This window comes from Cyprinus carpio, chromosome B7, assembly GCF_018340385.1.
Source record: "Cyprinus carpio isolate SPL01 chromosome B7, ASM1834038v1, whole genome shotgun sequence".
NCBI classification, from domain to species: domain Eukaryota; kingdom Metazoa; phylum Chordata; class Actinopteri; order Cypriniformes; family Cyprinidae; genus Cyprinus; species Cyprinus carpio.
The window spans coordinates 13,178,596-13,201,015 of NC_056603.1; the positions used below are offsets into that span (position 1 = coordinate 13,178,596).

The 22,420-nt window shown below is 35.3% G+C and overlaps 1 protein-coding gene across 1 annotated transcript in view; it reads left to right on the forward strand.

Moving 5' to 3' along the window:
* The window catches only part of lrrk1 (leucine-rich repeat kinase 1), a 96,958-nt gene extending 93,828 nt beyond the window's left edge, over positions 1-3,130 (forward strand). The window contains exon 34 of the mRNA XM_042727316.1: positions 1,013-3,130. Within this exon, the coding sequence (XP_042583250.1) occupies positions 1,013-1,190 (178 nt within the window). The 3' untranslated portion in view covers positions 1,191-3,130. The remainder of the gene's footprint in view (positions 1-1,012) is intronic.
* The last annotated feature ends 19,290 nt before the right edge of the window (positions 3,131-22,420 follow it).

Below are 22,420 nucleotides of genomic sequence, written 5' to 3' on the forward strand. Positions count from 1 at the left end.
AGCGTCATGTCGCCTTGTTTATGTATTTGTTTACTTTTTAAATAGTTTTATTTTAAAGTTTATAAAACAATTGAAAAAAATTTAATAATATTATCATATATATTAATATATGTGACCCTGGATCACAAAACCAGTCTTAAGTATCAAGATTTATACATAAATAAGCTTTCCATTGATGTATGGTTTGTTGGGATAGGACAATATTTGGCCGAGATACAACTGTTGGAAAATCTGGAATCTGAGGGTGCAAAAAATCTAAATATTGAGAAAATCACCTTTAAAGTTGTCCAAACGAAGTTCTTAGCAATGCATATTACTAATCAAAAATGAAATTTACAAAATATCTTCATGGAACATGATCTTTGCTTAATATCCTAATGATTTTTGACATAAAAGAAAAATCTATAATTTTGACCCATACAATGTATTTTTGGCTGTTGCTTCAAATATACCCCATCGACTTAAGACTGGTTTTGTGGTCCAGGGTCACGTATATTAAATATATAGCATGCATGCATGCATGTGTCAGGTAAAGATTTCCTGCGTATCTCCTCTGGAGACCTCCATTCTTCCTGTTCCTCATCTTCTCACGGTTCAATTAGAGAATTGATACGTCCTTCATCATGACGGCGTCTGATGGCTTTCCAGGCCACAGGCTGAAGGATGGAGGAGTAAGAAAACAAGGAAATCATCAATTACAGTATCGAGAAGCAGCCAGAATGATAAAACACACCAGCATTTCTTAAATAATTCCATCAAGTCTTAATAATCACAGCCTTTCTGAAGAAAATGCGAATGGCTGCCAGCTTTATTAGTGTGTTTGTGTAGGTTTTCAGAGGGAGCTTTACTTGAAGTTAGTGTTGTTCTGAAATGCTACTGGTCTCTGTCCGTGCCGGCTCTCAGCATAAACACACATTCATCACACAGTCGAGGCTTTCAGGCCTGTGACTGCTCCTCTATGACAGTTCTACGAAGAGTCCAGGTTATTTTCTTCCTCTGATCCATCTCTCAGGACTCTGACGGAGGCGGCGCTCGTCGCAAAGGACACCGTTGTGTGCGGCTTCCGTAAAGAAAACATGGCCTGGTGCCTGGCTGTCTGGAGGAGCTGGGGAGGCCGCGAGCTCGAGCTCTTCTACCAGGGATACGAGGAGCTCGGCCGCTTGGAGAGCAGTCTGAGGAAAAGGAGGTAGCTGTGTAAACGTGTGTGTGTGTGTGTGTGTGTGTGAGACGGAGAACACAGATACAGGTGTTGAGCGTGGTTGCGGGACCAACTGGAGGGAATACACACACACACACACACACACACACACACTGTATATGGACTTGAGGAAATATAATCCTGCAGGACTTGGCCACATACACATTTCATATATATGTATATAAATATATATAAACACAAGCAGATTGAATGCCACACATGCTGGATGCATAAACATATATATTTAGCCTCAAGCGTTTGGAAGTGCACTGATATAGGAGTGCATTTACATTTGTGTATCCAGAATGCATTAGAATTCAGGAAACTAAGGGGTTTTGCATTCATGAACCTGTGTGTGTGTGTGTTTGTGTGTTTAAATGGCAAGAAAGAGATGTATGAGGTGTGATGCTGGTTACTTGACTTGATCAACTTTGTCTCAAGTTACCCAGCAAACTAGATGTGCCTTTGAATGAAGGATGTGCTGTTTTAGAAGTGACCCACAATAAGACGAGGATCAATGAAATAGCTTGGGAAGCTCCACCCACACAGTGAGGTCATAATGGAGTGGAACAGATCTGGAAGTATTTAGTTCCGGAAGTATTTTTCCCATTCATTTTTGTCCCATAGGGATTTTAAAAAGCCTTTGAAGCAAAATAGTAATAAAATCAAAAACAAAATAGAAACATTTGTTTTTCTACATTTCAAGTAAATTTTTTTTTTTAACAATGCCTGGGAATGTGATTATGATTTAGCATAATTAACAAATAGCGGAGACTGCGGTGTAATAATATAAATATGTAATTTTGCTATAAAATGGTATATAAATCTGCGGTCTTCCGCCAAAATAAAAGCAAGTGATCTTAAAAAGCAAAGAAAAAATAACAACTTTTTTATATAAAATCTTTACCTTTTTTGTTTTACATTTTTAAAGTTATTATTATAGAAATGTATTATGAAATTCTTTGTTCTTCACTTTCTTAATGAAATAATGCACATAGTTTCATAATATTTATGGCTGGTAAAATTTCTCATGTCATAGCCCATAAGCTAGTTATTAAAAGTGTTAGTTTAATAAAACATGTATAGATAAGCAATATATTTTTAATATATGGGTATGAAAATAGCAAGTTTGCTTGATGCCATTCTCTGTAGAGTTATGGGTAATGTAGTTTTTCACCAGGAATTCTGCTGTTAAACATGATCATTTCAAAAAGAAGTTGGAATTATGCTTCAGATAAACATACAGCATCAATTAACAACCTTGTAGATTTACAGTAGATCTGTCTTTAAAGGTTTATAAGTTATGATTAAAAATCAGTTCCCTATGGAGAAAGTGAATGGGATCTTTACGGCTATTGCACTCTATAGAGCACATGCTGATGTTTACTGTGAATCTAGTGGAATACTAGCATACTCAATACTTCCAGCAGCAGTATGCTACCTTTATCTTTGCATGTTTAATTCAGTGTGTGGCATCTGTCAGTCTTTGAAAAATATGATTGTTTTACATAAGTCCATGTATTGTTTGAAATGTCTTTGCGTTTAGCAGTCTGATCACATAATAAGTCAAGATGATGATTTAAAAAATCGCACTGGAATTGAAAGGTTAAGTCGATGCATTGCATTGTGGGATGCAGCGTTGTACACAGCGTTATGCTGCTCATTTTGGGAAGGTTATACTGTGTCTATATAATGCAGAAGTATGCTAGTATGCTGCTGGAGTGATGGGAATCTGATGCAGACGGTTTGATCTGATTGTGTAGTGTTGACATTTTCTGTTGTAAATAATATCCAAGCGTTTAATCTCTATGCAATGAATGTTATTTATTATAGACTGTTTAAATCTCATGCTGCATGTGTAAAAAGTTGTAACTGAATTGTAAATATGCTGAACAGAACATGATAAATAAATCAAATGCATTTTTTATTGAAGAGACTGTGTGCAACTGATGCATTAATGCTGCTCTGACCTGAAGAACACATTCCCAAACTACAAACAAACATTTGCATTTGCAATATGAGTCTTGGGTCTTATTATAGAAGCCTGTTTCCACCACAGAATAAATAAACATAGCAAATAGTTTTTTTTTCCTTTCAATTCTATGAAGAAAAAAGCAAAATATAAGGCTAAAAACAAGATACAAACTTTTAAGCTGTAAACCTGCAATTCTGAGAAGAAAAGTGTCAGTTGTTGGATATAAACTCACATTGAATCATGTGATAAAAAGTCACAATTACCTTTATTTTTTATTTCATGGAGGGAAAATATATGAGATGCAAACTTAAAATTCTAAGTGAAAAAAGTCAGAATTGTGAAATGTAAATTCAGATTTCTGAGGGAGAAAAAATCTGAATCGCAAGATGTAAACTCGGAATTCCAAGAAAAATGTATGAATTCTGTGTTTATATCGTGCAATTCTGAGTTTTTTTTCTCAGATTTGCAAGAAACCAATTCCAAATTGTTAGATAAAAAGTTACAATTACATATTTTTTGTTTATGCTGTGGCATAACAGGCTTCCATATTATATAAAGGTTTATAAAAAAAATCACTATAAAGAATCTTTTGTGGAATGGAAAGATATCCTAAAGATTACAGGTTCACCGTGGAAGCAGGTGCTAATAAAGAAGTTTTTTTTTTTTAAAGTCTAAAGCAGTGCTTCCCAAACCTGTCCTTGAGTCCCCCCTGCCCTGCAACCTTTGTATGTCTCCCTTATTTAACACACCTGATTCCACTCATCAGCTTGTTAGTAGAGACTGCAAGAACTAAATTGGGTGTGTCTGATTAGGGAAACATACAAAATGTGCAGGGCAGGGGGTCCGCCAGGACAGGTTTGGGAAGCACTGGTCTAAAGTCATTTATGGTGATAATACCACTGAGCTACTGTATAGCTTTAGCTTTCAAATCATAGATGTTTTCAGAGATGAGACGGTGCCAAGGTTGAATGTGCCAAGGCTTGCAGTGCTGAGGTTACAGTTGCTTTTGCCTGCTGGCGTTACATTGCAACACAAACTTCTCTGGAGATTACTCATGTAGTAAAACAGCCCTGAGCTCTTTACAAGCTACACATTTATTGCACATTCTGACATCGGCACACATTAGCAGTACGCATGTGCGGTTAATTATTCACGTGAGATGCAAGGACACACATACAGTACATGAACGCTGGAGTTTTCACAAGTGATGTTTTTGATGACATATTTAGACATCTCAGAAGTGCAGCAGAACAAGTTCACACAGAGATCCTGGATTCACATTCACTCGCTGTGTTCCTGCTGCTGTGATGATGATGATGATGATAACAGGACCCACACAAACACACACCTGGAGGTCCTTCAGGAACTGAAATTACAGCTCGCTGACAGAACAGAGAGCATCTCACTTTGGTGACTTTTATCACCTCCTTGCTTTACTTCATATAAACCTCTGCAACCTTCAGATATGATCATGTCTGACTGATGTGAGACAGTTTTCCAAATCTGCAATGTGTTATTATATTTGCATTGTAAATATAGTAGTGTAATTGCATTATTGCATGTTATACAATACATTTAAAAAAGTTTGGGTCACAAGATGTTTTTAAAAGAAGCCTAGAAACATTTCTTGTCATCAATTTTGAAAACAGTTGTGCTGCCTAATGTTTTGGGAAGATATTGCTTTCATTAGCTTTTTAATGTTTGCTTTTTTTCCCCATTCTTTGATGAGTGGAAATTTCAAAAGAATCTGACGTGTTGCAATCATTCACATGACAAACACTGGCATCACTGACGTCACAGTCAGACCTGTCGTAACTTGAGGCTGCAACTTTGAATACATTCAATCTGTTTAAAGTATTTTACAAAAAAAAAAAAAAAGAAAATTGCTTATGAAATCAACATGAAATGTAGCGCAAGACTCACATGAAATAGTTTAATGATGCATTTCATTTTTGATAGCCAAGGCTCAAGCATATGAATAAATTCATTTTGATTGTAATCCTTGAAGTTTAACCTTGACACAAAGTATCAAAATATATGAATCTACATGTAATTTTTATTTACTTTATTTGTATAGCGCTTTCCACAAAACATTGACAGCAGCTTCACAGAAAATGCATGTTTTAATGTTAAAACCAGGAAGTATTGCTATCAGTCAGAGAAGAGTTTGAAAAACTAAGCTCCATATTGAAATAATATTCAGCTATCAATCTTATGAGCATTTGTAACTTGAATGTGCGAAGCTTCCATTGTCATTCACTTCCGGTATTTTACCTGTATAAAAACAACCCATTATGCTGTTTCACATTGCAAACTGGAATTTGTTATCATAATATTTCAACTAATTATAATAATGAAAACTATGCTGTTTGTAGCACAAATAATTTGACCATTTACTGCATTTTTATTCAGTTATTTACCTTAAGTGGCTAATAAAGCGGAAGCTTACTTCCGCGTTGCTAAATAAAGTGGATGATAAAGTGGAGAGGTAATTATTATAATGTAAGGATAATATTTCACAGTTTGTATGTCAATCCAAAGTTGGCCTCATCTGAAGGCTTAAATCAAGGCCAGTTACTGGGATCAACACAGCACCAGTTTATGGGAAAGTACTGGTAACAATAAAATAATCTAGACATCATCTGATCTGAGCGGAAAGGAGAGGGACTTTTCCTGCATGTGGAGCCTGGTTCTTTGTAAACACGCAGCTGGATCTGGAGCCAGAGGTTTAGTCAACACTGGACATGGTGGCCTAGAAATTTCAAGCTGGATGAATGTTCCTCTGTTTCTTTCGCATGATGGAAATTAGTGATCTATTGCAGGGGCCGGCAACCTTTTAGGCATGACGTGCCATTTTTATTTTTTCTGGTTAAAAATGTACCAACAACCAGCTCCTTTAGGTGAAAGTTGCCATTTTGACATCCCTCTACAAAATAGTGGATTACTCCGTAAATATTCATCCAGGACATTTAATATTTTGGCTTTCATTACTATACATGTTTATCTTTCTTCAGAAAAAAATATTAGCAAAATCAGACATTTAAGCTGGGGAGCTCTGGTTGAGTTGACACAGAATGACTCTAATGCATTTCTGTCCATAGAAGTTCAAGATTTGGGACGAAGAGCATTGTGTACATCAATGTGAAACACTACAAGCTTTTAGGTACATTTTTATTTACTTTTTATTTTAAGTTTAAAAAAGATTTTTGAAAGGTGTCTCATGCTCACCTACATTTATCTAAAAATACAGTAAAAACAGTAAAATTATGAAATATTATTACTGTTTAAAATAGCACTGTTCTATTTCAATATTTTTTAAAATGTAATTTATTCCTGTGATCAAAGCTGATTTTCAGCATCATTACTCCAGTCTTCAGTGTCACATGATCCTTCAGAAATCATTTTAATAAGCTGATTTACTGCTCAAGAAACATTTCTGATTATTATCAATGTTGAAAACAGCGTAAACGGCAATACATTTATATTTTCAGGATTATTTGATAAATAGAAAGTTTTAAAGAACAGCATTTATTTGAAATATAAATCTTTTGTAACATTATAAACCTTTAGTGTCATTTTTAAGCAATTTATTGCGTCCTTGCTGGATTGAAGTATTTCTTTCCTTTAAAAACAAAACAAAAAAATCTTACTGACCTGAAAAGTTTGAAGGTAGTTTCTGTGATTGCATAAAGCTTATGAATATTGCATTAGCATTCTTTGGCACCACAATTTTATAAACTGGGCTTCATAATTTACGATTAAAATGGTTCTAACCCACTTTCAAAAGTGTGAAAGATTTTACTTTAGAAATGGGACATTTCCAGTTATAACAGGATATATATTCAGTTAGGAAATAAAAATGTGGCCAGGACTTTAGACCAGAATTTGTGGATATTATTATATATTATAATGAAGTTAGATGAAATTGTCTTTAAGAGCAAAAAGCCTTATGAAGTATCAAGACGCTTAAACCCGATATTAGATTCTTAAATCAGTTCAAATGATGAATAATTCCAGTTCAAATCTCCTGCAGCTAATAGTCCTGTCGTTTCCATCTCACCAAGTGACTGAGATTGAACGACATTTGATTTTCATTCCACTACTACTTCATACTCTACCGTCTGATCCATTAGCATCAAAAGCAAAACATCCCGAATGCGGTGAGTCCTGCTGGCTGGGTCCTACTACCCCAGTGACTCGCTGCTACAGCGGAAAACTCATTACCATTCCCTTCACTTCCCTTATACGTTTTCTGGTGTATAATTGCAGCGCAGAGGTTTTTCTCACTGCCGAGAGGGGGTGGAGGATCCGAACAGGGCAGTAATGGAGACCAGGTGGCAGCCAGTCATGTAGGGAAGGGAAATTAAGTTGATTTGGTTTGGTTGTTATACTTTTTAAAAGTTGCCTAAAAGGGGGTTTTGCAGCGATGCCACAGATAGGACCCTTCCAGTTGAAGAGTTCTTCAAGAAATAGTTAACCAAAAAAAAATGAGAAATTAACTGAAAGTTTACTCACCCTCAGGACATCCAAGACGTACAGGTCCTTCAAAAAAAAAATTAGCATATTGTGAAAAAGTTTATTATTTTCCATAATGTAATGATAAAAAATTAAACTTTCATATATTTTAGATTCATTGCACACCAACTGTGCATTTCAGGTCTTTTATTGTTTTTAATACTGATGATTTTGGCATACAGCTCATGAAAACCCAAAATTCCTATCTCAAAAAATTAGCATATCATGAAAAGGTTCTCTAAACGAGCTATTAACCTAATCATCTGAATCAACTAATTAACTCTAAACACCTGCAAAAGATTCCTGAGGCTTTTAAAAACTCCCAGCCTGGTTCATTACTCAAAACCGCAATCATGGGTAAGACGGCCGACCATGACTGCTGTCAAGAAGGCCATCATTGACACCCTCAAGCGAGAGAGGTAAGTCCAGAAAGAAATTTCTGAAGGAAATAGGCTGGTTCCAGAGTGCTGTATCAAGGACCACCTCAGTGGGAAAGTCTGTGGGAAGAAGCGAAAAAGTGTGGCCAAAAAACGCTGGCGACAACGAGGAAGAGGTGGACCGGACCCTGAGGAAGATTGTGGAGAAGGAACGATTCCAGACCTTGGGGACCTGCGGAAGCAGTGGACTGAGTCTGGAGTAGAAACATCCAGAGCCACCGTGCACAGGCGTGTGCTTTTTAACCAGAAACAGCGGCAGAAGCGCCTGACCTGGGCTACAGAGAAGCGGCACTGGACTGTTGCTCAGTGGTCCAAAGTACTTTTTTCGGATGAAAGCAAATTTTGCATTTCATTCGGAAATCAAGGTGCCAGAGTCTGGAGGAAGACTGGGGAGAAGGAAATGCCAAAATGCCTGAAGTCCAGTGTCAAGTACCCACAGTCAGTGATGGTCTGGGGTGCCATGTCAGCTGCTGGTGTTGGTCCACTGTGTTTTATCAAGGGCAGGGTCAATGCAGCTAGCTATCAGGAGATTTTTGGAGCACTTCATGCTTCCATCTGCTGAAAAAGCTTTATGGAGATGAAGATTTCGTTTTTCAGCACGACCTGGCACCTGCTCACAGTGCCAAAAACCACTGGTAAATGGGTTTACTGACCATGGTATTACTGTGCTCAATTGGCCTGCCAACTCTCCTGACCTGAACCCCATAGAGAATCTGTGGGATATTGTGAAGAGAAAGTTGAGAGACGCAAGACCCAAACACTCTGGATGAGCTTAAGGCCGCTATCGAAGCATCCTGGGCCTCCATAAAACACCTCAGCAGTGTCACAGGCTGATTGCCTCCATGCCACGCCCCGCATTGAAGCAGTCATTTCTGCAAAAGGATTCCCGACCAAGTATTGAGTGCATAACTGAAACATAATTATTAGAAGGTTGACTTTTTTTTGTATTAAAAACACTTTTCTTTTATTGGTCGGATGAAATATGCTAATTTTTTGAGATAGGAATTTTGGGTTTTCATGAGCTGTATGCCAAAATCATCAGTATTAAAACAATAAAAGACCTGAAATATTTCAGTTGGTGTGTGCAATGAATCTAAAATATATGAAAGTTTAATTTTTATCATTACATTATGGAAAATAATGAACTTTTTCACAATATGCTAATTTTTTGAGAAGGACCTGTAGATGAGTTTGTTTCTTCATCAGATTTGGAGAAATTTAGCATTTCATCACTTGCTCAGCAACGGATGCTCTGCAGTGAATGGGTGCCGTCAGAATGAGAGTCCAAACAGCTGATAAAAACATCACAATAATCCACACCACTCCAGTCTATCAGTTAATGTCTTGTGAAATGAAAAACTGTCATAAATCTATCATTACAGCATTTTAACTTTTAACTTATTTTTCCAGTAATCTTGTCTGAATCAGGAGAGAAATATGCACAAATCAAGCACTGTTTACAAATGAAAATAGTCCAAAACAGTTGAAAACAATTATTTTGGTGGATTTTTGATGAGAGTGATGGACTTTTTCACTGCAGGAAGCGGTCTATGAATTATAGATTATTGACCTGTATTTTGGCCAGAAGCAATTTTAAAGTTAAAACACCTTGATGAATTTGTTTCTTTAAAAAACACACGGCTTTTGTCTTCATAAGATGTTAACTGATGGACTGGAGTGCTGTGGATTATTGTGATGTTTTTATCGCTGTTTGGACTTTCATTCCAACGGCACCCATTCACTACAGAAGATTTATTGGTGAGGAAGTGAAGTAATGCTACATTTCTCCAAATCTGTTCTGATGAAGAAACAAATTCATATATATCTTGGATGGCCTGAGGATGAGTAAATTCTCAAGAAATTTTCATTTTTGTGTCAACTATTGCTTCAAAAGAATCATTCTTCTTAGTGTTTTTATGATCTAAAGAACCTTTTCTGCATTTGAAGGGTGCACATTAAAGGAGACATATAATGCCCCTTTTTACAGTATGTAATATAAGTCTCTGGTGTCCCCAGAATGTGTCTGTGAAGTTTCAGCTCAAAATACCCCACAGATAATTTATTATATCATTTTGAAAATGCCTATTTTGAGGGGAAACTGTTTTTCGGGCCTGTCTCTTTAAATGCAAATGCTCCCCGCCCCTTTTTCCAGAATAGAGCTGCATCGATACAGCTTGGACCTGCTAAGAACATCTGTTTTGGTTCTGATTATCATGTTTATTATGCTGAAATCATGTATTTTAAACCATATTAGTTTAAACTTCTGATATAAGGTTTTCTGAGAGCACATATCTGAAGCAGCTGTCACAGCATGTGAATACTAAACTAAGTTCTCATTCACACACAAGTTTAACGTTATGTTAAAAGCACACATTACAAAAAAAAGGTTACAAAAACAGTCGTTATGCCTGAGAAGGTAAACAGCTGGGAAATAAATCGCTTGTTTATTAGATCTGTGTGGCAGCAGCAATATACATTAAATAAATCAGTAAATCCACTGCTCTGTTGTCTCCTCTGAGGCTGGGACTCTAAATAGTGTTCTGTGCTCCTCTGTGGGTTCAGTGCCTTGCTCAAGGGCACCTCAGTCGTGGTATTGCCGGCCTGAGATTCGAACCCACATCCTTAGAAAGACTTACCAAAACAAAGTTATTAGGTTAATCTTTTCACGTTTGCTTGGTTGGTAGATGCACCAGGGACCTGATTATAGCACTTAAAACCTGGAAAATTCAGATTTTCATGATATGTCACCTTTAAAGGTTCTTTGTGGAACCACTGATTCCGAAAAAGAAGCTTTATGAAGCTGGACTTTACTGTGCACCAGAATTACATTGAGAACTTGAAATTCAAGTTTAACTGCCAAATTTGAATGGAAAATCAGATAATTCCAACTTAAACCCCTTCAGGGTGTAACAAAACCCACTCGGCTTCATGTCCGGGTTTATTTCGCTTGAATCAGTTCCATGGCAAAGCTGGTTTTCGTGGTGTTTTCTGGCACACAGCAGCTCAAACGATGACACATGCAGATTATTACGCAAGCTCACATCTCCTCTGAGAAATTTCAGAAAGCGCCTCTCGTCCTGCTGCCACACACGCAAACAATTGAGTCTTTATCACCACGTCCCCCACAGACAGAACCCTGCCATGAATCAACTGGACACAGATATCTCAGCAATTACAAACGTGTGTTTCACATTAACACAACTGATAAGATCAAGTGTTCTTGAATATTCATGCCCTCTGTGACTGCAGTTGTGTAACTAGTGATCGAAGACTTGTCTATTCAGTGTCTTTTCATCTGGATAATGTCAAATGTAAGTTTTTCATTATCATGAATCAAACATTTCATTTTGTGAGTGTCACATTATTTTGATTCATTTTTTCTATTTTTATTTGAATGTGCTAATAACTATACAGAATTTCTAAAAGAATATGCAAAATATCTCAAATTAGAATATATAAAATACAAATACAAATATAACTTTAAATTTTTTCATCTGTATAATGTCATTAATAGTTTTTGTGTTTGCTCATCTTGATAAAATGTTTCCACATTTTTGTGATTTTTAAAAATGTTTTACATTTACATTTTTTTTTAAATATTTTATATAAGAAATATATAAAATATAGTTTGTTTATCAGAATGAATAAAGTAATAAAACACTGCCTATATTTCCTTTCAAAACATTAATTTAATTTGGGATTTTTAAAAATATATATTTTTAAATTAAGATTTTTTTTATGATTATTTTTACTAAATGGTTATTATTTTCATATATTTTAAATTTCTATAAATAATATTTACAAAATTAAAAGTAAAACTAGCTCATACTTTATGATTTTTATGTATTTTATATTTACAACATTATTTTATGTGATATTTTTATACATATATAAAAATATAAAAAATATATAGAAATTATAATATCAAATAAAACAGCCTATCTATTTAATGTGTAATGTCTAAGTAATGTAATTTGTATACTGTTTACTCATCATAAATACAGTAATAAAGTGTGATTTCTTTTTTTAGGGGGGTTATAATTCAGGGGTTAAATAAAAAAAAAAAAAATCCTGAGCCTGAACTTTTTTCCAGGGGTGGGGGGTTCAGCACATGCAAAGCAACTTTAACATTTGAAAGGATACTATGGCAAAGTTATTGCTTTCCTTTTATTCAAACTGATTTCTCTTTTTCATGAATATATGGTTGACCTGAAGAATGAAAGCTTTATCATACACTTGGAAAATTATGAGCTATATCACAGCTTATCAATAAAAAATTGTTTTTGATCTTTCAAGCTGTTTAATGGCACTCAACGGGTGTTGCAGTGCATCAGTCCAAAAGAAGTTAAATAAAAAGTGCCCAACCATAAAAAAATTTCCTGGGGGTGAACAAAGTCCTCCTGTAGCGAATCGATGTGTTTTTGCAAGAAAAATAGCCATATTTAAAATGTAATAATCAATTTAATCTAGCTTGTGCTCCGTTGTACACAGAAGCAATTCTGGGCGGATGACGTATGAGGTTGTCTTTGCGCATGGCCACTCAGAAGTGACGAACGCGGGAGCGCAGGGCAGAGATCAAAACAACGGTCACTAATTAGATGTACAAAACGAGGATTTGTAAAGAAGAATGTTGGAGGATTTTGATATAAGCCAAGAGGAGACTGGATTTCCTTTGCTAAAGTAAGGAAACTTTGATTCCTTTGCTCCTGTAAACAAACGTTGGTATTCACGAGACTCACCGAGCGCATGCAGCGCTGACCTCATTAGTATTTTATGGGCTAATTTTCATTTTTGGGTGAACTAACACTTTAAGTACATTATGTATTATAACAAATACCTGCAGAGGGCGCCAACGGCCTGGTGACTTTTTTACTTTAAAGCGGCGATTAAACTGTTTAAATCCATTAATTTTTTTTATATTTGGGCACATGCAGGAACTTTTATTTTGAAATTGCAATGTTAAATAAATGGCATATTTAGAAACAGATTGATGTATTCTCATGTGTTGGCAAAGGTTTATAAATGATTTACGTAACAAATCTAGTGAGATAATGCACTGTACACATCTTTTTTAACATGTCACGCTTCTCCATTCATCAGGGCTGTGACTGCAGTTGGATACTATTATGCACGTCTCATGTTTATAAGAGCAAAAAATTTTGATTGGCTAGTAATGTTAGTCTGGTTGAGAGTGAAAGCAGTGCTCCTCTCATACCATTGTTATGCAAACTCATGAGGTGCGTCCAAAATCACTTACTAATACACTTTTCTATTATGTTTTGTTGTATAAATAGTGCAAGTAGTGCGTTTACACTGAAAATTCCAAAAACAAAAAGTGCACTTTAAATACCCGGATGATGCACTTAAATAACGGAAAAAAATTGAATGTTGGACACTTCATACACTCAGTTGTCACATCTTTAATTACATAGCGAAGGGGGAAGGGCTATCAGACTCTGATTATGAATGACAAAATAATAACCTTACATAATTCATACTATACATGGTTGAGTACAAAGTAGGCTTCATAGTGTATAAGTGCATAGCGTATCATTTGGGACGCTTAAGTGATTTTTTTTTTTTTTTAAATGTAGTATTATTTTTTCAGTGCTGGAGAACTTTTAGCCCTGATAAATTTTACATTTCCTTTTATGTGGTAATGTTTTATACATTTGAATATATCAGTGGGAAATGTGTAAGTAGGCAAAGTAGCCTATTCCAAGAAAAACAGTAGGCCTATAGGCTATTCCAAGTTTTCTGAAGTCCACATGTGTGAGAAAGAGATTTAATATTCATTCCTTCTCGCCTTTCATTGTATGAGAAGCCATAAAGGTTTTGAATGACACTATAGGCTGAGTAAAGTACAGAATTTGAATTCTTGGAGACCTGATCCCTTTAATTCAGCATTAGGATTTGGGTTGAGAACGAACAGGAAATGTTTCACACAGAGACGCTCAAAAGTGCTGATTCGCAGGAACTTTAAGCCACATAAATAAAGCACATCTTTGCATTTCTTTGGCCAGGAACAATGGCGGTGTAGTTCGGCGGTATAATGTGGAGGAAGTTTGGCTGGCAGGCGGATGAGCAGGCGCTTCATGGATGCTAATCACCTTCCCCAAAACCCACAGCAGCATGGCAGATGCTCTCGCGAGTTCATGCTTGTCTTGTTAGCATGTTGCTTTTTAAACTTTGTTTTCTCTGAAAGCAGAGCGTGATAAAATGATTCAAGTGCTTGAGCTCCACTCACTCTCTGAATGGACGGCTGGTCATGTACGAACAACCTTGTTCATTTTATTTAATTTGCTTTTAAAAGTGTAACAAATTTGAATTCAGAGCTGTTTGGGTCAAAAAAAAGAGCAGGGACTCATCTTTCCTGAGAGATTATACAGCACATCTCACCAGAACCTCATCAAAACAACAACAGTGTTATAAGGAAGATTGAGCAACATCAAGGTCAAAAAAGGTCAAAAAATCAAGGTAACCATATTTAAATAATATTAAATTTACATTATTTTTGTGATTGTTTTTTAAAATATATTTTATATTGTCATATTTTAAAACAAAATCAGACCTTATGTACCACCAAATAAAACAAAAAACTACTTTGAAAAACTAAAAAAAATATTTTTTTCCCCTATTTATACACTATATATATATATATATATATATATATATATATATATATATATATATATATATATATATATACTACTGTGTGTGTGTGTGTGTGTATATATATATAGCTATATATATATATGTATTTATTTATATATACATTTCATTTTCTAAGACCATTTTATTGTGATTTCAGTGTCAAGAAGTGATCACTTTGAGCCACTGTATATATAATAAAAAACAAAATAATAGGCTGCACCAAAATTGTGTGTGTGTATAAATATATTAACTTTGTTAGTCGACCACAGAACTCGCCATGATGATGAAGCAGGGAACGGCCTGCATCTGTCCACATCCCGACATCACGTCGCCCAAACGGATCTTATCTGGAGTCTGAGGAACACGTTCCTGATCGTTAGATGTGGGAGGAAGTGTGTGAAGACGCGCTTCAGTGCCTGCAAGGATCATCCATTCTGCTGTCGAACACAGTGGATGACACACAAATACATGAACTTTAATGGCCGAATTAATGGAAACAGTCAAGGTTTGGGACAAACTGAGAGAGGTTGCTGTCATTACTTATTCAGAAGGGAACAACAGGCGGCTCTGCGGTGTGTTCATATCGCTCTCAGCGCGGGGACACTATGGCGAGTGGAATGTGACAGGATTACCTGCCGAAGTCGACAGTCGTGTACTTTTGCGTGTCAAAAGGGTACGTCGCCTCAACAGCCGCGTGATAAGTACGCCGCCTCAACAGACGCGTGATAAGTACGTCGCCTCAACAGCCGCGTGATAAGTACGTCGCCTCAACAGCCGCGTGATAAGTACGCCGCCTCAACAGACGCGTGATAAGTACGCCGCCTCAACAGACGCCACCTCCACAGACTGTGACATACACTCAATACCTCAAATAGAGTAAATTAAATAATTTTTTGGTTTGACATTATTTTACTACAAATTATACACCATCAACAGAGCTGAAAATTAGTTGTATTTTCACAATAACATCAACATAAATTCACACACATTAATTAATATTAGTCTGATATGTGCCATTCTGAGGTTTTACTTTTGATATATTGGTTATGTTAATAATTTTACTTAACACTCTGGTATGGTTCTCACAATTGTCCTGTTTGCCGAGTCCATGTCGACCATAAAATGTGCATATCAACCATTGAGCTAAATAATTTTGGTCGAGAGAAGGTAATGAAAAGGTATTTTAATAAATTGTTAAAGAAGTGTATTAAAAATTCAGGTGCATTTTGAAACACTTTAAATTGGGCTGTCACTAATGATTATTTTGTTAAATGAGCAATCTACTGCAAATTTTTTTTTTTTTTTATGTAATACAGAAAAGGACTTGAAAATAGTTGCTTAAACTGTAAATCTTTAAAAGTAGACTTAAAATATCTGTAACGACAAGGCAATAATTGGTTTAAATAAAACATTAAAAGCGAGTAATCATATGGTTTCACTGAACACTGTTAAAATACATAAAGGAATGTTCATCTAAACAATTAATGTATGTACAATATGTATTATAAAAAATGCCTACAGAGGGCGCCAGCAGCCCAAGTGTGATTGAGCAAGTTTGCATATTTAGATCTATATTGATGGAATCTTGTGTTGGCGTTATAAATTATTATATATATCTATATATATATATATATATATAATATATGATTATATATATATATATATTTTTTTTTTTTTTTTTTTTTTAAAATTTATATATATAGATATATATATATATATATATATATATATATATATAAATGTTTTTCAACATTGCACTTTAAGTCAACAGATGAACTTTGCAGATGAGTTTGTTGACTGAGTTGCAAGAGATGTGTTCCACATAACAGTGAAACACAATGAATATTATTGGAAACAGATATGGTACAATTCAGAAAAATGCAGGCTTCACAAAATGTTTAGCCACAAAACTATGCTGATATAGCGAGAAATTCACTTCGACAAGAAATATCCACCACATTGGAGGATAAAAAAAAATCTAAAGGATTTTTTTAATTAAAAATCTAACTACTATTGATGTGCTTAATAAATTTAATTAAGACAACTGTTTGGCAAAATGCAGGTGTGTTTGACTAGGGTTGGAGCTAATTCTGCATGCCAGGTGCACTCCATTCATTGCTTATCCCTAGGCCTGGTTCTTAGTCCTGGTCATGTATATGCAGATTTTGCATGTCTCTCTTATTTAACACTCCTGATTCAGTTCATTAGCTTGGTAAAAGAGAGCTCCGTGAACTGAACTGAGTGTGTAAGATAAGGAGAGATATAAAAATTAAAGACAGATGGGGTCTTCCAGACTTTTACTAGTGATAGATGCAAAAGCTAACATTTCTCATTGGATGGGGGTTTATCAGAACAAGAGGCATGAGTAACTGGAATGTGTGAGGGTACACAGACATGGAGGCATTATATTGGCATTGTACAGAGACGCACACTGCCATCAAGATTCATCTTTCATGAGAAGTCCATGGTTATTAGACCAAGACAATGCTCTCATTCTGCATGTGCTACAGCAGCACGGTAGACAGAGTGAATGTTCAGTTCAGATCTGTCTCCTTTATTGAACATGTATGACCAATCATGACAAGGACATTCAGGCAATGATGACCACAGTCTGATGAGCAGCTGAAGAAGAAACAATTATTATCCTCGATTTACAAACAATTGAACATTGAAATTAAAAGGAAAGTTGATGTGACACAGTGTGAAACGTGTTTCTGTCCCAGTTATCTTATATTTACAGATTACTGTTTATTTAGTCAGTGAAAACATTGAAATTTTTTTTTTTGCACTTTTGTCAATCAAATAAACATTAAATATGGGTTTGTATTTAATCCTATCGAGATGTTTTGTCTTGAGGTCTAGAAAAGTAAAAAAAATGTAATGATAAATATACATTTCAAAGAGTTCTGTTATGTACTGTAATTATAAACTATACTGTCAGTTTACCATAGTTATCCAAATTAAGTAAGTCATTAGCGTTTTTTTTTCAATTCATAAGAATAAAAACTTCTTATATTTGGGTTAAAATCAATCCCATGGCGTCATCTAGTGGACAACATTAATATCACAGCCTTAGCGTCCCAAATATGATAAATTAATAAACCTAAGCATGTTTGCTTAGAACGACTTTGTTCTCGATGCCATTTAATGTTAAAGATCGAATGTCTAATGAATATATAAATATAAATACAACTTTATTTCTGTTAAAATTACACTCTCTTTATGTCGAGATCACAAGGAAACAAGAAAGAAATGTGATTCAAGCAGAAATCATGCATATCCTCTGTGTTTCCGTACTTTTTGTAGCATCCAAGCAAGCAAACTAAACATTGATGTGCTGTAAGTTACTTCACTTCAAACACCAACTTAACAGCTAAACAGAATTTATCAAACATAAAAGACTCTATTATGCAGTAATTATTATGCACTATTACCACTTTTGGGGAAATATCTAAATAACAGTAATAACCTGTTACAAATACATCCACTGTAATGCAATTTTACATTTCGTGTAAGACGACGTTGACACGACGTATATATCAGGCGTCATGTGAGGCGACGTATATTGAGACGACGTATATATCAGGCGTCATCTAAGGCTACGTACCTAGTTCAGACGTACTTAGTACACGTACTATTTTTGATAAATTTCTTACGTACGCCGTCGTCACGTCTCCGCCTATGATTGGTTCCAACAGTGACGTCGCCGTGACGTCGCCGCGGGTCTGTCGTCTGCCCTCCCATTTAATCCCATTCAAAAATGGACACGGACTGGACGGCGACGGAAGGGTCGACTGCTCCTTCTCCTTCTCCTGCTAAGCCTTAGATCTGTCAGAATCCACCCTTCATAGGGGTAGTGTTATTGTTCTCCTTATCCTGCTGATGTTTGGATTTGTCTTAATAGACACTTTATGGTTTGAAGGAAGTGCATATTGCTGAAACAAATGGTGAAAACAATCAACAGTACAAAAATAAAAACAGAAACATTAGACCAAATATTACGCAAAGTTAATGCAAATAATACGGATTTTTATGACTAAACCAGTGAAAACATCAGAAAGCTGCGTGCGTCAAACGCGAGATCGACTCGCGTGAGGGGAGAGGCAGTCCAATATGATAAATAAAACTAATAAAATAAAAAGGTAATTTTGTTTTTTTTCTCTCACAATTCTGACTTTTTTTCTTGCAATTTGTAAGAAGTCAAAATTACGAGATGTAAAGTCAGAACTGAATTAGCCTACATTACAATTTGCAATAGAAAAGTCAGAATTGTGAGATAGAAATGCGCAAAAGTCAGAAGTGTGATAAAAAAAAGTCTCATTTAAAAATAATACTAATAATAATTACCAGATGTAACTCAAAATTCAGAGACTAAAAGTCAGAACTTTTTTTTTTTTTTTTTTTTTTTTTTTTTAGAAGAGAGTATCCTATCGCAAATCTGATGTTATATCTCACAATTGCAAGAAAAAGTCTGAATTGTGAGATTTAAACTCAGAACTGTGAGGGGAAAGTATTTATTTATTTATTTTTTAATTCCATGACAGAAAACGGCTTTCATAGGTAGAAATTAGTGTAAGTAAACAACACACTCAGATATCAGTATTTTAGGCCACGTCTGAATAAATGTGTTTTAAATGATCTGTGAAAAATGTTTAGTGACCCAGTCAGGGGTGCGTTTCCCAAAACCATAGTTGCTAACCTGTTAGCAACTTAGTTGGTTGGCAATGGGAAATTGCATTGCAACCAACAAAGTTACGAACTTAGTTAGCAACTATGGTTTTGGGAAACGCACCCCAGCTCAGTTTAATCATGACACCTGCAGAGATTTGTTGAATTATTGTCCAACGATGTGGATAAAAACTTTGGAGTGAATTACCTGTGAATTACAACTGAATACCAAATTAACTATTACCAAAGACTTCAAATATGAAAAGTTTACTAAATAGTTTTGGAGATTTTGATGTTTTCCGATTCAAAGAGATAGGAGTTGCACTTGTATGCTGGAGAGGTGTTTCAAAGATGGCCGCCGAGTTACAATGACTTTGCTATTACTAATTCATCTGATATTGTTATCCAAAGGTTTTTGGCTGCGATTTCTAAATTCCCTAAAATGCCCGGATTTTGTCTTTATTTATCTGTTGTTGTTCTCCCTACAGTCCACATAGGCTACTTAATATTAGGCTATTTGATTGTTTTGGACGTTTTCTGTAGATCCCGCCTCCTCCTCGCCACAATTGGTCGACTGTGTTCAATGCCTGCACGCTATTGGTCAAACTAAATACAGTCTTTACTATCAGCAAGTATGAAAACAATAGGAAAACAAAGCCAAAACCTGGACATTTTAGGCAATTTAGAGGGAGAAAGAGGAAGTATGTTGGAACATTTGTAATTTTTCACTGAACTAGAAAGTTCTTTCCAGCTTGCATCTTTAACCACTTGGCCACATCGTCCACCAAAGAAATAAAAATCTTAGTTTGACACAGATCAGAAGCAGTCGCGTCAGTAAAGGACTTCAGAAACTAGTAATTTAGCTGTTCTTTTAAACACATCCACCTCACAGCAGAAGCCGTAAGCCAAGCCAGAGAGATTCATGCCAAAGACTGGCAGCAAGGTGCCAGGAAAAATCATGGCTGGGTAATATTTGGTCTTTTGAAAGCCAGGTGATGACACAGCACTGTTTCACATTAAAACCAATTGCCTGCTGTTCAAGCGAGACTTAACAAGCTCCAGCCACCATTATTAATCTGGTTTCAGCTCTTCTGGCCAGTCAGGTCACGACTAAAACACATTAAACCAGAACGTTCAGTTTAACACTGGTCAGCACATCAACTATGAACATCATACAACTGCAAATTCATGTTCATGCAAATAAATGAGATGGCAGTCGAACAAAGGCGGCATTCAGTTTTAGTCCTGACATGTTTGTTTCCAGCTTACTTGTCAATAAGCACATCGACTGCCATGCAAAACAAACTTATTTACAAACTTTTTTCACTTTTATATGATTTGGTTGAGTTGAAGATTTACTTGAAGTATTCATTTGATTTTGTAGGATTAAATGGATGTTTGTAAGTTAAAGCTTCTGTGGTTACAATCAAAAATGTAACCAAGTATTTAATTCTGGGGGTGTATAAAAATTAAAAACCCATGTTGACAGACCGCTATTGAATATCTGGGTCTAATATCAGTGTTGATTATGGTTTTGACTCTGGATTATTCATTTATCTCAACATGCGAGACCAGAAATGTTAGCTAGATAAGTATCTATTTAGAAAGCACAGATATTTATAATAATTTAAAACATATATTATAATTGATAATTTATAATATATTTTATTTTATATAAATATTTAGATTTATATTATTTATATATTATTATCTAATATATATATATATATATATAAAATTATGCTGAAATATTTCAAATAAAACAAGATTGATTATACACACACACACAGTATGAATTAGACTATTTTCTTCTGACCACTTTTAGTTAGTTTTAGTGCATTTGTTGCGTTTTTGTCATTTTTATGTTTTTTATTTAATATAATTTTTTTAGGATTATATAAGATTCAATGAATTTATTAGTTTTAATTTATTTAGCTTTAATACTACAAGTTAATGTTTTAAAAAAGAGAGAAAAATAAGTTATTTAATTTATTAATTTCTTTTTTATGGTTTTAGTTAATGATAATAACCCTGATACATTTTTCACAATGCAAATGCATGGCTTCTTAGGGTGATTTCCTTATTGAAATTGTAACAGAACTGACTTTTAATCCAACACTTTATTAAAAGTATAACTGGGGGGAAAAAGAAGTGTAATTTTATCCTCAGTATGGTATTACAGTGTTGAATTTAGCCTAATGTTGAGAAAGAAAATAAACGTATTTAAATGAGCATGGTTTACTCGCTAAGAAAACCACAGATATTCAAGTACAGACAAAAACTCCTCTCAGTCTCTCAAGCAAAAACCCTAAACCTGCTCATTCCTCAAGTGCCCCGTTTCACACACAAGGAATGTTATTTTAAAGGTGTGTGTGTGGAATATTAGGAGCAGTGGGTCAAACGAAACACAGGCTGCTCATGTCAAATGCAAGATATCTCCTGAATCATAGTCCTGTATAAAGGGAATTGCACAATCAAGCAGGGCTGTCATCATATGGTGCCGTGACTCAAACTCAAGCAGGAAAAAAGAAAACCACAAAGCAGATTAGAATCCACTCTCAGGGCAGGAACACTGGAGGAAAATGGTAGAAACATGGGCTCCATTCCAAAACCTAGTGAGCTGCTCGCTGCCTACCGAGGCACCACGAATCTGACTTGAAAAACAACATAAGAGACTGTTTCAGTCCTCAGAAGAGACATATAATGACATTAGAGTATAATCTCAAAAAAAACATAAAAATATTTCTATCAACTAACTTTTCTCTCAGTTCATCTGCCGTCTTGCATTGGTTTTTCTTCAAGTTTCTTGCAATGGGAAATCGTTTTCTATTTAAGATACATCAAATGTAAATTTAAGGTATCTTATAACAATTCTGCCTACATTTTGGCACAGGTTTAATAGCGAAAGCACATTAAAATGCACTCAGTGTAGGCAGCCTTCAAGGTTTTGGAACAGAGCCAGTACAGCACTGA